The sequence below is a fragment of the Typopeltis vanoorti genome, chromosome 9, assembly GCF_054136105.1.
Source record: "Typopeltis vanoorti isolate ZY-2024b chromosome 9, IOZ_Tvanoo_1.0, whole genome shotgun sequence".
Taxonomy (NCBI): domain Eukaryota; kingdom Metazoa; phylum Arthropoda; class Arachnida; order Uropygi; family Thelyphonidae; genus Typopeltis; species Typopeltis vanoorti.
Window position 1 is genome coordinate 122348657 of NC_143557.1, and position 14206 is coordinate 122362862.

The window sequence follows — 14206 nt, forward strand, 5'->3', positions numbered from 1 at the left end:
GTCAGGGGTTTTCAGATTGGCGACATTTGGCCACTAATTTATCACGACATGAAACGAGTGTAGAACATATGCAAAATTGTAAAAAGTGGTATGAATTAAAAACATGCCCTGACAACAATTGTACAATTGCTAAAGAACAGCAGCGGTATTTTGAATCTGAAAAAAGACGATGGCAAGCCATCGTCAAAAGAATCGTTGCAATTGTACAATTTTTAGCAGGTCAGTGTTTAGCTTTCAGAGGTACAAATAATAAATTATATGAAGCAAATAATGGAAATTTTTTAAAGGCTGTAGAAATGTTGGCAAATTTGACCCTATTTTTTCACAGCATGTAAATAACATAACAGAATCTCAAAATTCTAGAAATCGTATACCCCATTACTTAGGCCATTCTTTTCAAAACGAAATTATATCTGTTTTAGCAAACGGCATTAAATCAAAAATTAAGGAATTTGTAAAAAAGGCCAAATATTTTTCTATAATTCTCGATTGCACTCCAGATGCCAGTCACATTGAACAGATATCATATGTAGTAAGAATTGTAAATATTGACACTTCTGACATTGCAATTCAAGAATTATTTCTTGGATTTTATCCAGTTTCAGACACTACAGGGGAAGGTTTATGTAATTATCTTTTAGGTGGACTCTGTGAATTTTTAAATTTCTTTGTGAATTCAGAGAAATGACCAAAGAAAAAATTAAAAAATCTTGTGTTGATTTAGATGTTTCCCTTCAAATTAATAAAGATGGTGAATATATTAAAGATATTGATGGTTTTGAGCTCTTCAATGAGCTGATAACGTACGGACCTTTTAGCGGTGGCATTGGCATTACAGAAACTGACCCATTAAAAAATTTGACATATATTGCAAAAAATAACTCGATATCATCATTTCCAAATCTATTTATAGCTTTGAGAATTTTCCTCACATTACCCATTAGTGTAGCATTAGGTGAAAGGAGCTTTTCAAAACTCAAACTTATAAAAAGCATGTGAGATTATTATCAACCACCCCAATCTGAACAATAATGATGGTCTAAAAATCCAAAACATATGGAAGGTATATATTCGACCCACGGAACGTTCCTCACTAAGAACAACTATAAACAGGACTGTAGAAAATCCAGTATCTTAAAAGCAAAAATAAGAATTATTTTTGCTTTTAAGATATAAAAGCAAAAATAATTATCTATATAAAATTATCTATATCAAAAATCTATATAAAAAATACGACATCATTGTTTCTGAAAGAAAACCATCTGAAAGAATGTGTATTCCTGTCATCATATCATCGTAAATAGAATTTAGATGATCTTGATGTGAAGACCGAAACGTTGGGATAATAAAAAAATTTTAAAATGATTGCATGTGTTCTATTCACTGCTGTACATGTTCAAAAAAAAAAAACACTAGTGTAACCTTACCCTCAAGGGCAGCCAATTATCTCTAGCACACAGACGTCTAACAGTCTAAAACCGGCCCTGCGTGGGAGGTTGCGTTCTCAAGTGAGCGAGATTCCAATCTTTTCAGATAAATTTCATGAAAAATTCACCTGTTTTTCATACATATTAAGGCACAAGAGTGGTAAATAAAATATTCATTACATATAAAACAAATAAACTATTAAAGTAGTGTTTTATTTTCACAATTAATACCATCTTAAGCACTTCTTAATCACTTCTTCTTTAGCTGACATGCTGAAGTTGATTCATAGTAGACTGAAGGCTACTTTTTCAAGAATCTCTCAATAAAAACCTACCTTGCAGGTTTCGAATTCTGATTATAACCTCTCAGTGTGTAACTTCCTTCTACTATCTTTGCTTTGAAGATAAATTCATGAAATTATTCAGCAGCAATGTGATCTGCAACTGCAGCCTTGCTAGTCGTGTTGAGATTGTGGAATGCACAATCTCAACACTTTTTTGCTGAAAGCTGTGGGTGGTTCAACCACCCACAGCTTTCAGCAAAAAGTGTCGATTGCTTTCATCTTTTGTCAGATCTTCATATAAATCTTCATCTTCTCTCATGCCGGCCTGGTTAGCATACCCCTCCGACAGGTTGCAGGTTCAAATCCCACTGCAGGCATGGATGCTTGTGATTGTCTTACCTTGTGTACTGCTATAGCACATGTGTGATCTTTGCTGTCCTTGCACAATTAAAAACCAGAAATCATCATCACCTTCTCTCAAATGACTTCCTCAGACAAAGGCATGTTCTGCTGGTACTGATGCTCAGTCTATATATATAGCCATCATCCTTTCCATTTTCTGAATTGCATGACATCGGTATTTTGTTACTCAGTCATGCTGAGATTCGTGAACAATTGAGTGCTCTTGCGAATTGAATTGGCCATTATCACTGTAGAATCACTCATTCCCATGGCCCTTTGAATTTCAGTGCTACATTCACCTCTATCGAACCAATTCAGAACTTCCATATTCTCTAGAAGGAGAGGCCTTGGATTTCCTAGGCCTTTTCTTCACTTGGTCTTTTTGACATTCTTTGTTTCACTCTTACTTTCCTTTGCTTTTCTCTTGCCAGATAGCTTGCATCCGCACAGTTAGCTTAGTGGCTATGCGTTTCGCAACCATATGGAAGGAGTGTCCTAGGTTCAATTCCCATCGAGGACATGAGGATCTTCCTCAGACATAGCCAAGTTAGCCGGTCTTGGGCATGGACAGCAGGGGGGTTTTTCTGCCAGTTTATCTGGGGGTTTTCATCCCGCAAGCAGGCAAACCGACCCCGTGAACACACAGGATACAGTCATAGGATATAGTACTGCAAGGAAGGCAACGGAAAACCATCTTGCTCATAATCATCTCCATAATATGGTAGCATATAGCTACCCCCCCCCCCCCAGCTGTATGGCAGAAGGGGATAGATAGATATCCTGTTCAAAGGGTGCAGAAATTATTTACAGATAAAGACAAATACCACATAGACCAATAAGGTAGTAGGGACACAAAATGGACACTGAGCCACTGAAGACAGCAGATGGGGGGGGGGGTTGGAAATAAGGCATGGAAGCTTCCATACCTTGTATATAGGAAACAGTGATAGTCCTTACAGTAATAATGAAACTGTGTATATGCTAAAATGTGGATAACAAAATCACGTATAACAAGAGTTACCTATATTACACCTTATCAATTTAACAAAGGTATATTAATAGGAACCAAATTGCATATGGAGTGATTAGAGAGTGTTTCTGCAGCATTCTCAGCAAACTAATCATTGACATTTCTGCTTTTCATTAAGTTCATTTTTATAATTCAGTATGTTATTGAAATGATGTAGATGTTTTTTATAATTAAATTTTTTTCTCCTTGCAGATGTATTGATGCCTGGTTCAAAGTTAATCGCTCCTGTCCAGAACATCCTTTAGACTGAATTCTGCTGCATCTAGGAATGCACTTGAAATGCCTCATTTTGACTGATGGTATGTAGTATATTCAAGAAGTCAAAATAGCCATTGTGCGAACATTGCTAAAATGTGACAGCATAGCACAATATATTGTATCTGTTTGTGTGCTTGTCACTATTGGAGCAGTTTCTGAATTGACTGGCAAAAATATATAGTTTTTAGTCAGTGTGATTCTGGCTGTGTTGTAACTGTGAAATACAGGGATAATGATTCCTAGTAGCATTTTGTCATCAGTTGTGCCTTTCTCACAGATAGATGCTACATCTTGTATCTGAAAGCACTTTGTGATAATTATTAGAATAGTATTAGAAGTTTCTCTAGTTTTGTACACACTTTAAAATGAGATTACTTTTTTCTTTTGTATGACTTGGCAGTAATTGTTGCTGAGAATAGATTGCGGCTTTATTGCTGATATTACAAGTTGTACGTATCCCGTTGAAAAGGATGCAGTGCATTCTCTCACTTAAAGAATACAACTATGTAGCAATATAAAAAAATATATGGCTTGAAAAAAAAAAGTATTTAATATCTGTTTTTAATCAAAAAGCAATAAACTCAAAAACATTTTATTCATTTAAATTAGACATAAATCTTTATTCTCAAGATTAAAAAAAAATGACTGCTAATCAAAATTTGCAAAGAATAATTGCATATCATTATAAACTTGAGTAAATGCAGTGCATCATCATATTGTCCTTTCAAAGTTATCTTAATTTGCACCCTCATAAACTGTAGTGATTATTATTGGAATAGTGAAATAACTTAAAGGAAATATTGTTTTAGAAGTTTAAAATAGTTCATTAATCTGATTGCTTTATTATTATTATTAGATTAATCAAGTCATAGTAAATATGACACGATGGATGAAAATTATTTGTGATGCAACATCTTTCTTAATTATGAAAAAAAAAAAAAACTTAAATGACCAGAATATATATATACAAATGCAAATATATAGTTACTACACAATTACATTTTTTAGGGATCACTGTGTATTTTTATTATTATATATGGTTTTAAAAAAATTACAAAATCATTCTTGCTTTAGAAAATAGCATTTATTTTGGAGGAAAGTTATATCTTCCTTTTTGTAAAGAAAAGACCCAAAACCAGATAGAATAGGAAGTTTTAGTTTTCGCATGCTACTTGGATCTTTTTTTTCCAATTTGTTTATGTAATGTGTTTCCTCCATTGAAGCATCCTTGAACTTCAATCTTCTGAAACACTGGTTAATTATCATATTACTTGAAATTTGCAGGGTTTTTTTTTTTTTTTTTATAAAAATTTTGATAGAAATTGCATGCTTCTGATTTTATTTTTATAATTAGATTTTTCTGAATTTACAAACATGGAAATTGAAAGTTCATGTACAATTTCTAAATGCACTTACCATTCCAAAATGTTCAAACTTTAAAGTTGTACAAGATATGATCATATTGAGTTTTTTCTTCCTTCTTTCAGAGAAATTTTAATGTGAACATTTACAGTAAAACTTTATTCTTTAAATAAACTGCTGATGACTTTTTCATTGTTTTATGACTTTATCATAAAGCAAAGAAACAAAAAAACACATTTCTAAATTATTGCATAATTTTACAAGTTATATATGTTCATAGTTGTCAGATCTGGGCAAAGTATTCAAAAAGTGCATTTCAAGTATTTTTGCTTAGCTCTGATAATGATTTTGTTCAACTTCAGGTTTTGTATGCTCAAAAAAACAGCTCATGATAAATATAGTTGAAATATAATAAAATATTGCTACAAATTTTATTTCTGATAAAAATCCAACTAACAGGCTCAATACATGTTCCTTAGCTATCCTATTAAACTAATTATATATTGAAATGCATACTAATTATTTTTTGTGGAGAAAAAGAAGAAAGCATATCTCATTTTTCAGATTATCTCTAATCTAAGCTGTTGCTTTGTGATATATCCCCCCCCCCAGAAAAAAAATTTCAGTTGAACATTCTGTAAATATAAAATTAGCAACCAGATGGAGGGTGGTATCTGTTTAAGGAAGAGGTTAAACACTAGAATAACCAACTTATTATTTCAGTGTAAGTAATAAAACAATAAATAAATTGCATTCAAGTTATCATTTAGTTTGTAAATGAAGTCCATTGTTAATATCATATATATTGATATATAAAGAAACCCTGATATATCCTTTTAGAATTGAAAGAATATTATAATATACAAATTAAATTTTTGTTCTTATTAATAATTATATCTAAGAAAAATCAACAAAAATTAATTGACAAGAGTAATTTTTTATGTTGAAAGTGGTAGGCTTTATTACACATTCTTTAAGTTGCTACCACTACAATTGAAAAACTTCATTTCTAACATTGCTTTTCATTATTCTGAAAAGCAATTTCATTATTTATTTTAACTGAATTATTAAATTCAGTTAAATTTAATTTAAGAAAAAAAGAGTTAAAACTGGAAGGGTTAAGAAATGGAATTTAATAATTGAATTTCTTGAAAAGTTTAATTTAATTTTCTGTAAGTGAACTACTTATTAGAGTATTATGCCCTCAAAAGATACTGTACATTAACTTGATAGCAGTATACATTTGGTAAAGGTGTATCTTTTTAAAATTATGTATTTTTAACAAGCCAAATTGGATAATATTCAGAATTAGCTAGAATATGATTTTAAACCCATTTTGCCCATTTTTAATAATAATAATAATAAAAAAAAAAACATTAAATGTAACTCAAGGGTATCTTCAAGAAATTTAATATTTTATTTCTTACTAATGAGATTGCAGTAAGGATCATAATGCATCTATGAATTCTCTTAAATATGCTATCATTGAAAGCAACATACTGAGGGCATTATTTGCATTAGTAATAGATACTTAGTAGACTTTGTATAAATCAGTTTTGGTTTCATCATAAAAAAACAACATAATATTCATTATTTCATGCACAAGCATCTGTTTAAATTAGTTTTATAATGTTGATATGCAAACAAGAATATAATTTCATGTATATTATTAAACTAAGCAAAAGAGCACCTTCTAGTTTAGAATTATCTTATAAATAAGAATTCTTGAATTTCATTCTTCATTTCCTTGGACATGGTGATTGAATGAACCATTTGAATTGAACAATAAAAATATGCATTGCACAGAAACAAAATTTCCATCAATCTGCTGTATCCTTAATAATTCACAATTGCATTTCTGAATGTAGCCACATACATATTAGATAAGTTTTTCCAGTTTCTTTTATTAAAGAGTAAACACTTGGAATTATTGTACGTATGCCATTTCAGGAATGTATAACCAAGTAAATGTTATAGTTTAAACTTGACAACTTTATTTTTGCTTACAGGTGTGGTTTGAGTTATCTCTATTAATCACTGCCATGTTACGCGTATGCTAAAAGCAGAAAACTGATGAGAATGGTAGCAACTTAAAAGCTTGATAAAAAAAAAAATTCTTCTTTTAGAGATCTTTCTACATCACTAACATCCAAACTGCATTTCAAAAATCAATATTCAAGTTTAATACAAGAATTTTACTTATTAATGATAATTGTACATAGCATGAAGAGAGAGAGAGAGATGGAAAAAAGCAATACTGAGTTATATTCAGGTTTCTAATTTTGTATTTCAAACTACTTCTGAAAATATAAATGCAATAAATATATGAATGCAAATGTTATTATATATTATAGCAACAAGACTGCTTACTTATTGTGAGTGTTGATAAACTTTTATTCCTATGAGGTAAAATTTCACAAAGAATCAGTAGATATGTTTATTATTCTGAAGCATATATCATTTCTGTTGACTGTGAAAAATTAAAATCATTAATTTTTATTACTAACTTGTATTAATATCACAGCTATATTAAAAATGAAGATATTCAAAAGAAACAGTGTCATTAATATTGAAGAACATGTATTAAATGACATGGATAACCATGCCGTTAAATATGGTACGGATGAGACATTATCACTCATTGATGATGTTTAACAGAGAAAATGAACATCTAAAAATAATAATTAACTAACAAAATTTATTTAGCTAATTAGATTACAAGTCGATGTTTTGTCTTGGTGACCGAGGCAAAATATTAGCTTATCTAATTTGCTAAATAAATTTAGTTAGTTCATATTCTTAAATGTCTGTTTTTCTTCATACATCACCATGAGATATACTATATATAAAAGTTCCAGAGAAAAAACAAGATATGAATGGACTGAGTGACATTACCCAAAAAAGATAAAAATACAGTCCGAAATAAAATTGGGAAAGATTGCTAATAATGATATCGTGATTAGGTTCAGCTGTTATACTATCTTGCATACACCTAAGTATATTTTAGTAATGCCACTGGTTGGAAAAGTGGGTATCATCTCTAATTTCCAACCAGGAGGCCGCAGATTTGAATTCCTCTGCAACATGGATGTTTGAAGTCTTTAATTAATAAATGATGATTTTTGTCTCTCTGTGCGAGACTAACATCCTGCATATTTGGAGGCCTGAAGTGGTTAAAAAGAGTGTCATGTTTGATTTCTAAAACAGGGACACTGGATCCATATGATCTTTGTCCAGTAACTTTATGACCATAATCCAAAAGCTTTTCCATCAAATTTTTTGTTTTAATTTCCTCAGAAAAACAGCTATAGATTGCATACCAGACAGACAATTATACATTGATAATAGATTAGAGACTTCTTCCAGATGGCGCTATTCCCTCCCAGATGCTTAGGAAAACTAGAAATCAAATACCAGAATAAATACGTGTCATCCATTGAAATTTTAGGATTACCATAATAAAAAGGAAAGATGAAATATATATATAGTTTATCTTTTCCGTTATCACTCTTTTGCCAAATATGCACTCAGGATAAACTTGGTATCAAAATTAAAGTAAAAGATGAGTGTACTTTACCTTTGCTTTTTTTAAATGTCATTTGCACAGTAACCAAAATAATTAGAAAAGTTTTCATAGAGATAAAAAGAAAGTAAATGTCTCTATTATTAATAAATTAATAAAACGTTTAATCCTCCTCCAGGGAGTCCAGAAAGCTCGTACAGGGGAAGGGGGTATTTTACTGTTATTTTGCAGTAGTTGTTTTATTTAATTCATTGCATTCCACATTCTATGGAAATAATTAAGAATTTATCATCCCGAATCAGTTTATAATGCCTCTGCTGTGAAAAATCAGTACATTAAAATGATGATTTAGTACTGCTATTTTGACAAATTTTGTCACTATTTAAAAAGTGTGTCATGTTTGATTTCTAAAACAGGGACACTAGATCCATATAATCTTTGTCCAATAGCTTTATGACCATAATCCAAAAGCTTTTCCATCAAATATTTTTTTTTTTATGTTGGAAGTTGATAAAATATAGGTTTGTTGTTTGTTGGAAAAGTTCATTTTTTAAAAAAAAAAAAAAAAGATATTCCCAGGAAAATCTTCCTTTGCCAGTAAAAATATCCATGCAACTAGAGAAACTTCACATTATTTATTATAGATATTAAAAATTAAGATTGAAGGTTACAATAAATATTTGGAAATTAAAATTGCATTTTTGGAACCCCATACATTGTGTACTTATTTCAGTATGCAGTGCTTTTAAAAAAAAAAAAGTTCCCAGAAGTAAGAAATGATTACTCATTTCTTACTTCAGATACATGTTTATCTGTAAAAAAAAAAAAAAAAAAAAAAAAAAATGTAATCATAAACTACATGTTGAAGTCTATTTTATATAAATCTTGTAAATATGTTTCTCAAAGATGTGATGTACATTTTTCACCTGCAAGTCAGAATTTTGTATATAGTACACTTTTCTAGGGCAAGCAGTGCTATATTAGAAACTTATACAGGTGTTTAGTGTTAAAAAGAAACAAACAACAACAACAAAAAAAAATGGAATTCAAATAATCACTTGTTGACCAAATTCAGTATTTACAGATTGTAAAAACAGTGCTGAATTTAATGTAATCTGCATACTAAAATCTGTATGTGTGTCATGGTTACTTCTGCATTACTGTTATATTCACTTTCCCCTTAATTGCATTGACAAAGTATTAGATTCAGAGGAATGATCAAAATTGAAACTGTAAATAGTAATTTATATAACAAGTAAATTTATTTTACTTGTTAGAATTAAATTTGTAAGCTTTTTTTGAGTGGGAGGGAAGGAATTCCCCACAGGGACATTTTGGCTTATTTAATACTATTTGTTATAATTGTGTAGTGACTATGTTATTAATGAAGCTTTGAGTTTATTTGAATGCATTTAATAGTAATTTAATTCCTTTGCTATAAAATGGCTATGACTGATGACAGTGTGTTATTTGTTTTCATTGGCTTTAAATGTAACTCTTAAAATTCTGTCATTGGATTTCACTGATTGTTATCAGTGAGCATTAAATTACTTTTTTAAGAAGGATAAAATTTGTGTTTTGTTGATATATATAAAAGATTGGATTATTCATTTGAATAGAAAAGGCTGGCAAAGGAGCAAAAAAAAATTGTTAACTTTTGATTAATTCCTATAATAAATTTTTGTGTAATTTGTCAGATGCTGATCAGTTTGTGCTCCTTGTGTGTTTATTTACTTTATATATATATATATATATTTAATGTTAATTATAAATCATTGTAAATATTGTATATTAATGTGTAGTGCACAGTATGGTGTGTAGCAATATAATTCAAGATAAGGGTCTTGAAGCAGTTATCGTTCCACAAATCTGATGTTTTCAGTCTAATTAAAACTTTGAGAAATCTTATTAATTAAAGAAAAAAAAATGCTAAGGATTCTGAGCATACTAAATTAGCTTTATGATTAACTTATCAGCATTTCTGTAATTTTTTTAAATCCAAAACACTAATTATACTTGATATGCTAATTTAGAGCTCTTTATGATGACAGTACATCAAGTATCCTCATGTTCAGTGCTGTTGATAAGTGTCATTTTCCTAACTTTGTTCTGTTTTGCCCTCTCCCCCCAGTAATCTGTTTTAGCACTTGCAGTCCAGTACAGCAGTTGAAAATGAGTTGTGTGGTTAAAAAGTAATTAACCACTGTTCCTGTAACATGGCATATAAACTTAAATTGGTTGAGATGAGAAGAACGTGATAATATTCACAGTTTAAACAAACACTCTGAAATTTAAAATAAAATAAAAAATCAAAAACCAGTTTTCTTAATTATAAATTAATAGAAATATCACAACTAGTACATTATTAAGTATATACCAAAACAGTTTTAACCTATATTTTCATTGGTTAAGATATGACATTTAAAATTATCTTATTTTATATAGGATCTTCAAATGAACTGAATTGGTCTTGATTATTTTTGGTTATTATTTGATTATTATTGGTCTTGATTGGTAATTCTATTTGAATCAGTAGATATATGTATACCAATTACAAAAAAAAAATCCATAAAATGTTTAGTTTTCATACATAGTGCCATTTATTTGCCTACATTTGTATATTATGATTCTTTTTATGTTTACCATTGATTACTACTCTGAATAACTGGCTGTATATAAACATATCTAATTTTTATTTAATGGGGCATTTATGTAGTAGGATATGAGAAACACATCTTTGAAATTTATTTCAATCTTGTTATTAGTTATGGCATGTGAGTTTTAAAATAGATAAGAATAAAGAAGAAGAAGAAAAAAACATCATTAAGAGAAGATAAATTAGAAAATTTGTGTAGAGAATTTTTTTTCCCTTCTAAATTTCAGTTATCTTGTAATCTCACAAGATCTTGCTTAATTCATCTTATTTGTAATATCCTGTAGAATTGTGATCGACCGAACTAAAAGTTCAGTTGATCACAATTGGCCCCAGCAACTGAACTTTTTTTTAATCCTTGTCACACCCTTTATCCACTTTACTGTAGGTTAAAATGAAAAATCTTGCTTAATTTAACCTATTTGTAATATCATATAGAACTCAGTATATAGTATAATATAAAACTCAAGTTGCATTATTAGGCTGAACTAGTGTTCTTTTGATGTGCACTTTAGTATCTATAGGTTGCTAATAAGGTAACCTTATTAGCAACTTTCTATACCTGAAGGGTATAGAAAACCTGGAAACCATATGCTAGAGACCTAACATGGAATTTTTTAAAGCCATTTCAGGTCATGGTGGTCCTGCACTAGATGAAGGAAATTTCCTACTGCCACAACTTTTAGGTAAGCAACAAAAATTACCTACTACCCCAAGACGTTCCCAATCATCCATGCTATTGCAGGATCAAACTCGCACAACAGCCTGGTGATTGGGAAGACAGGGATGTATCTACTTAGAAAGCATCTCTATTAATCATTAGCCCAAAGTTACAGATCATCATACCATTTGCATTCTGAATCTGGAGATTAATTACAAAAAAATCTGTCTTTATTTAAAATAATCTCAGTATTGCATAGTAATCTTGGAAGGTATTGAAGAATAAACCACATGTAAAAAAAAGGGAATTTTTTTTTTAATATGTGGTTTTTGTTGGAACACTACAGAAGTTTTTGAGCAGAAATTATAAGCTTTGTTTAAAAACGAAAGCAGAGTAGTCAAAACATACAAGTTTTTAATTGAAGAAGAATATCGCATTTCATCCATCAGTAATGTCAAAAAAAAAAAAAGTTTAACACATTTGTATTACTGCATTTTTATTTTTATATTAAGGGTAAATTATATTATAATAGTAAATATGTAACTAGATATTATTTTTTCTGCATTCATACCACAGCCTGTTCATTGCAGAGCATGAGCACTATTCACTGAATTTAAATTTATTGGTAGGAGTTGTATTAAAAGATTAATTTAAAAATTCTACAATGTCATGCAGATATATTTAGTTACCTCCAACTCAGTACTTCAAGCCTTGAACCTACTTTTGGTTTCTCTATGTAATATTCAGATCACTGAGGTTTTATTGTATTTGTGTGAATGATGATATACATCAATAAACCTGCTCATCTTGTAAGATTATTTTCTGATGATTAGTTCCACTTATCACTATATGCTTGTATAACATATGTGAAGATAAATGTTTCACTTTAATCACTTCATAACTGTGACTAATTTATATAATTTGAATTATAAATTGACAAATTATGCTGTTCCTAGAAAGATCAAAGTACAAAATATTAATTAGAGCAATGTTTGCTGATTGCATTTATTACATTCAAATGTGAGATTTACATTTAAGTTTCTCATATTACTACAAAATTCAGAATTCCAAAGTAATACTTTTAAATACTCTCCCCAAATTTCAAGACGACTGCCTGGCTATAAACTAAGTATTAATAAATGTTATTATAAATACATTGGTGCAAATTGTATCATTTATTATTTGCTATTTATTGAATTCGATGTGTAATAGTTCAACACATCCATTTTGATAAATATATGGATTTCTTTTGGTTTTTATTGACAATTAATAGCTGTAAATACTTATATATATAGCGCTTTGCATGAAAATAATTTGAAGTAGTAGTATTTGTTGGTATGTATTATTTCTAATCGCTTTTATTAGTAGTATTTATCTCTGTAGTAATTGAAATCAAGTTCTAAGTACAGATGAAAGAATGGCATGTTTGTGGAATATTTTGTAAGATTTTAATATAAAAAAATACAGTTATGTGTATTTATAAAGTATTCATGTGAGTGCTAGAAACACTAAATTTCGTAAATGACAGTAACAAACTGCTGTATAAACTGTTTTCTTATAGCTTTACAGTATACAGTTTTGTAAATGAAAATTGAATTTGTAGTAGGTATATTTCAAGTATTTAACAACAAAAAAAAAAAGCATGCTTTATTTAGTTCATTTACAGAATGATCATTTATTTGACTGACACACTTCTGTATGTATGACATCTGATCTGTGAAGCATACTTGATTAAAATATTTTCCTCAAGAATTTGTGACTGGAAGTTATTTTCATGCTAACAGAATGTTTTATGTAGTTTCACTTCTATGTAATAATATATAAATCTGGATAAACTAAGTGGTGTCATAACTAAGATCTTAGAAACTAAAATCTTTATATCAATATAATGATTTTAAGTTGGTCATAAGATAAAATATTAAATTAATATAAACTAAGCCTTAATCTTAACTTACCTTGAGTTGCTATCTCAAGGTCAACCACTACTTTGGCATATTTGGATTGTGCAGACTAGACTTGAGCCAATCCAGAGTGACTGTGCCCTAAAATAATTTTTATTTAATAAAAAACAGTTTTACCACCTTTGAAAAAGTAGCTTCTAAAAGCTACTAGACTGGAGATCTGGTTTGTAATTTTGTCCACTATGAACCAGATTTCTACACACAATTAGATTTATCTACTTGGAAAACATCGTTTTTCATGCATCTAACTACATGAACATCTGTATCTTATGAAAATGGATACTTTGTAGAAAGAGAGAGAGAGAGAGATGCTACATCTTCTCTCCCTTTTATACCTTTTTTATGTAACTCCCACCTATATAAAAGGTTTTATAACCCTATAGTACATTAGTACTATGAGTGAACTAAGGAATTTGTTTTACTTTTATTAATTTTATATTTATATATAAAGATGCAGAAGATTGAATTCTTATAAGCTCTCCAATCAACTATTTGAAACTTTCAAAGTTTCTGTGTTTATTCAGCTATAAAATAAGGATGAATCTTTATCCTCTATTTATTTTACATTGTCAAAATGCAGCCTCATGGCTCTTCTTTTGATAACATAGCTTCGTATTTCTCATAGGCAAGATCTCACTTTGCTCC

General features: G+C 29.6%; 1 protein-coding gene across 1 annotated transcript in view; it reads left to right on the forward strand.

The window, feature by feature from the left end:
• Nucleotides 1–13352, forward strand: part of LOC150103483 (E3 ubiquitin-protein ligase znrf2-like) — a 201500-nt gene extending 188148 nt beyond the window's left edge. Inside the window, exon 4 of the mRNA XM_090398231.1 lies at nucleotides 3336–13352. Coding sequence (XP_090254357.1) covers nucleotides 3336–3393 — 58 coding nt within the window. The 3' untranslated portion in view covers nucleotides 3394–13352. The remainder of the gene's footprint in view (nucleotides 1–3335) is intronic.
• The last annotated feature ends 854 nt before the right edge of the window (nucleotides 13353–14206 follow it).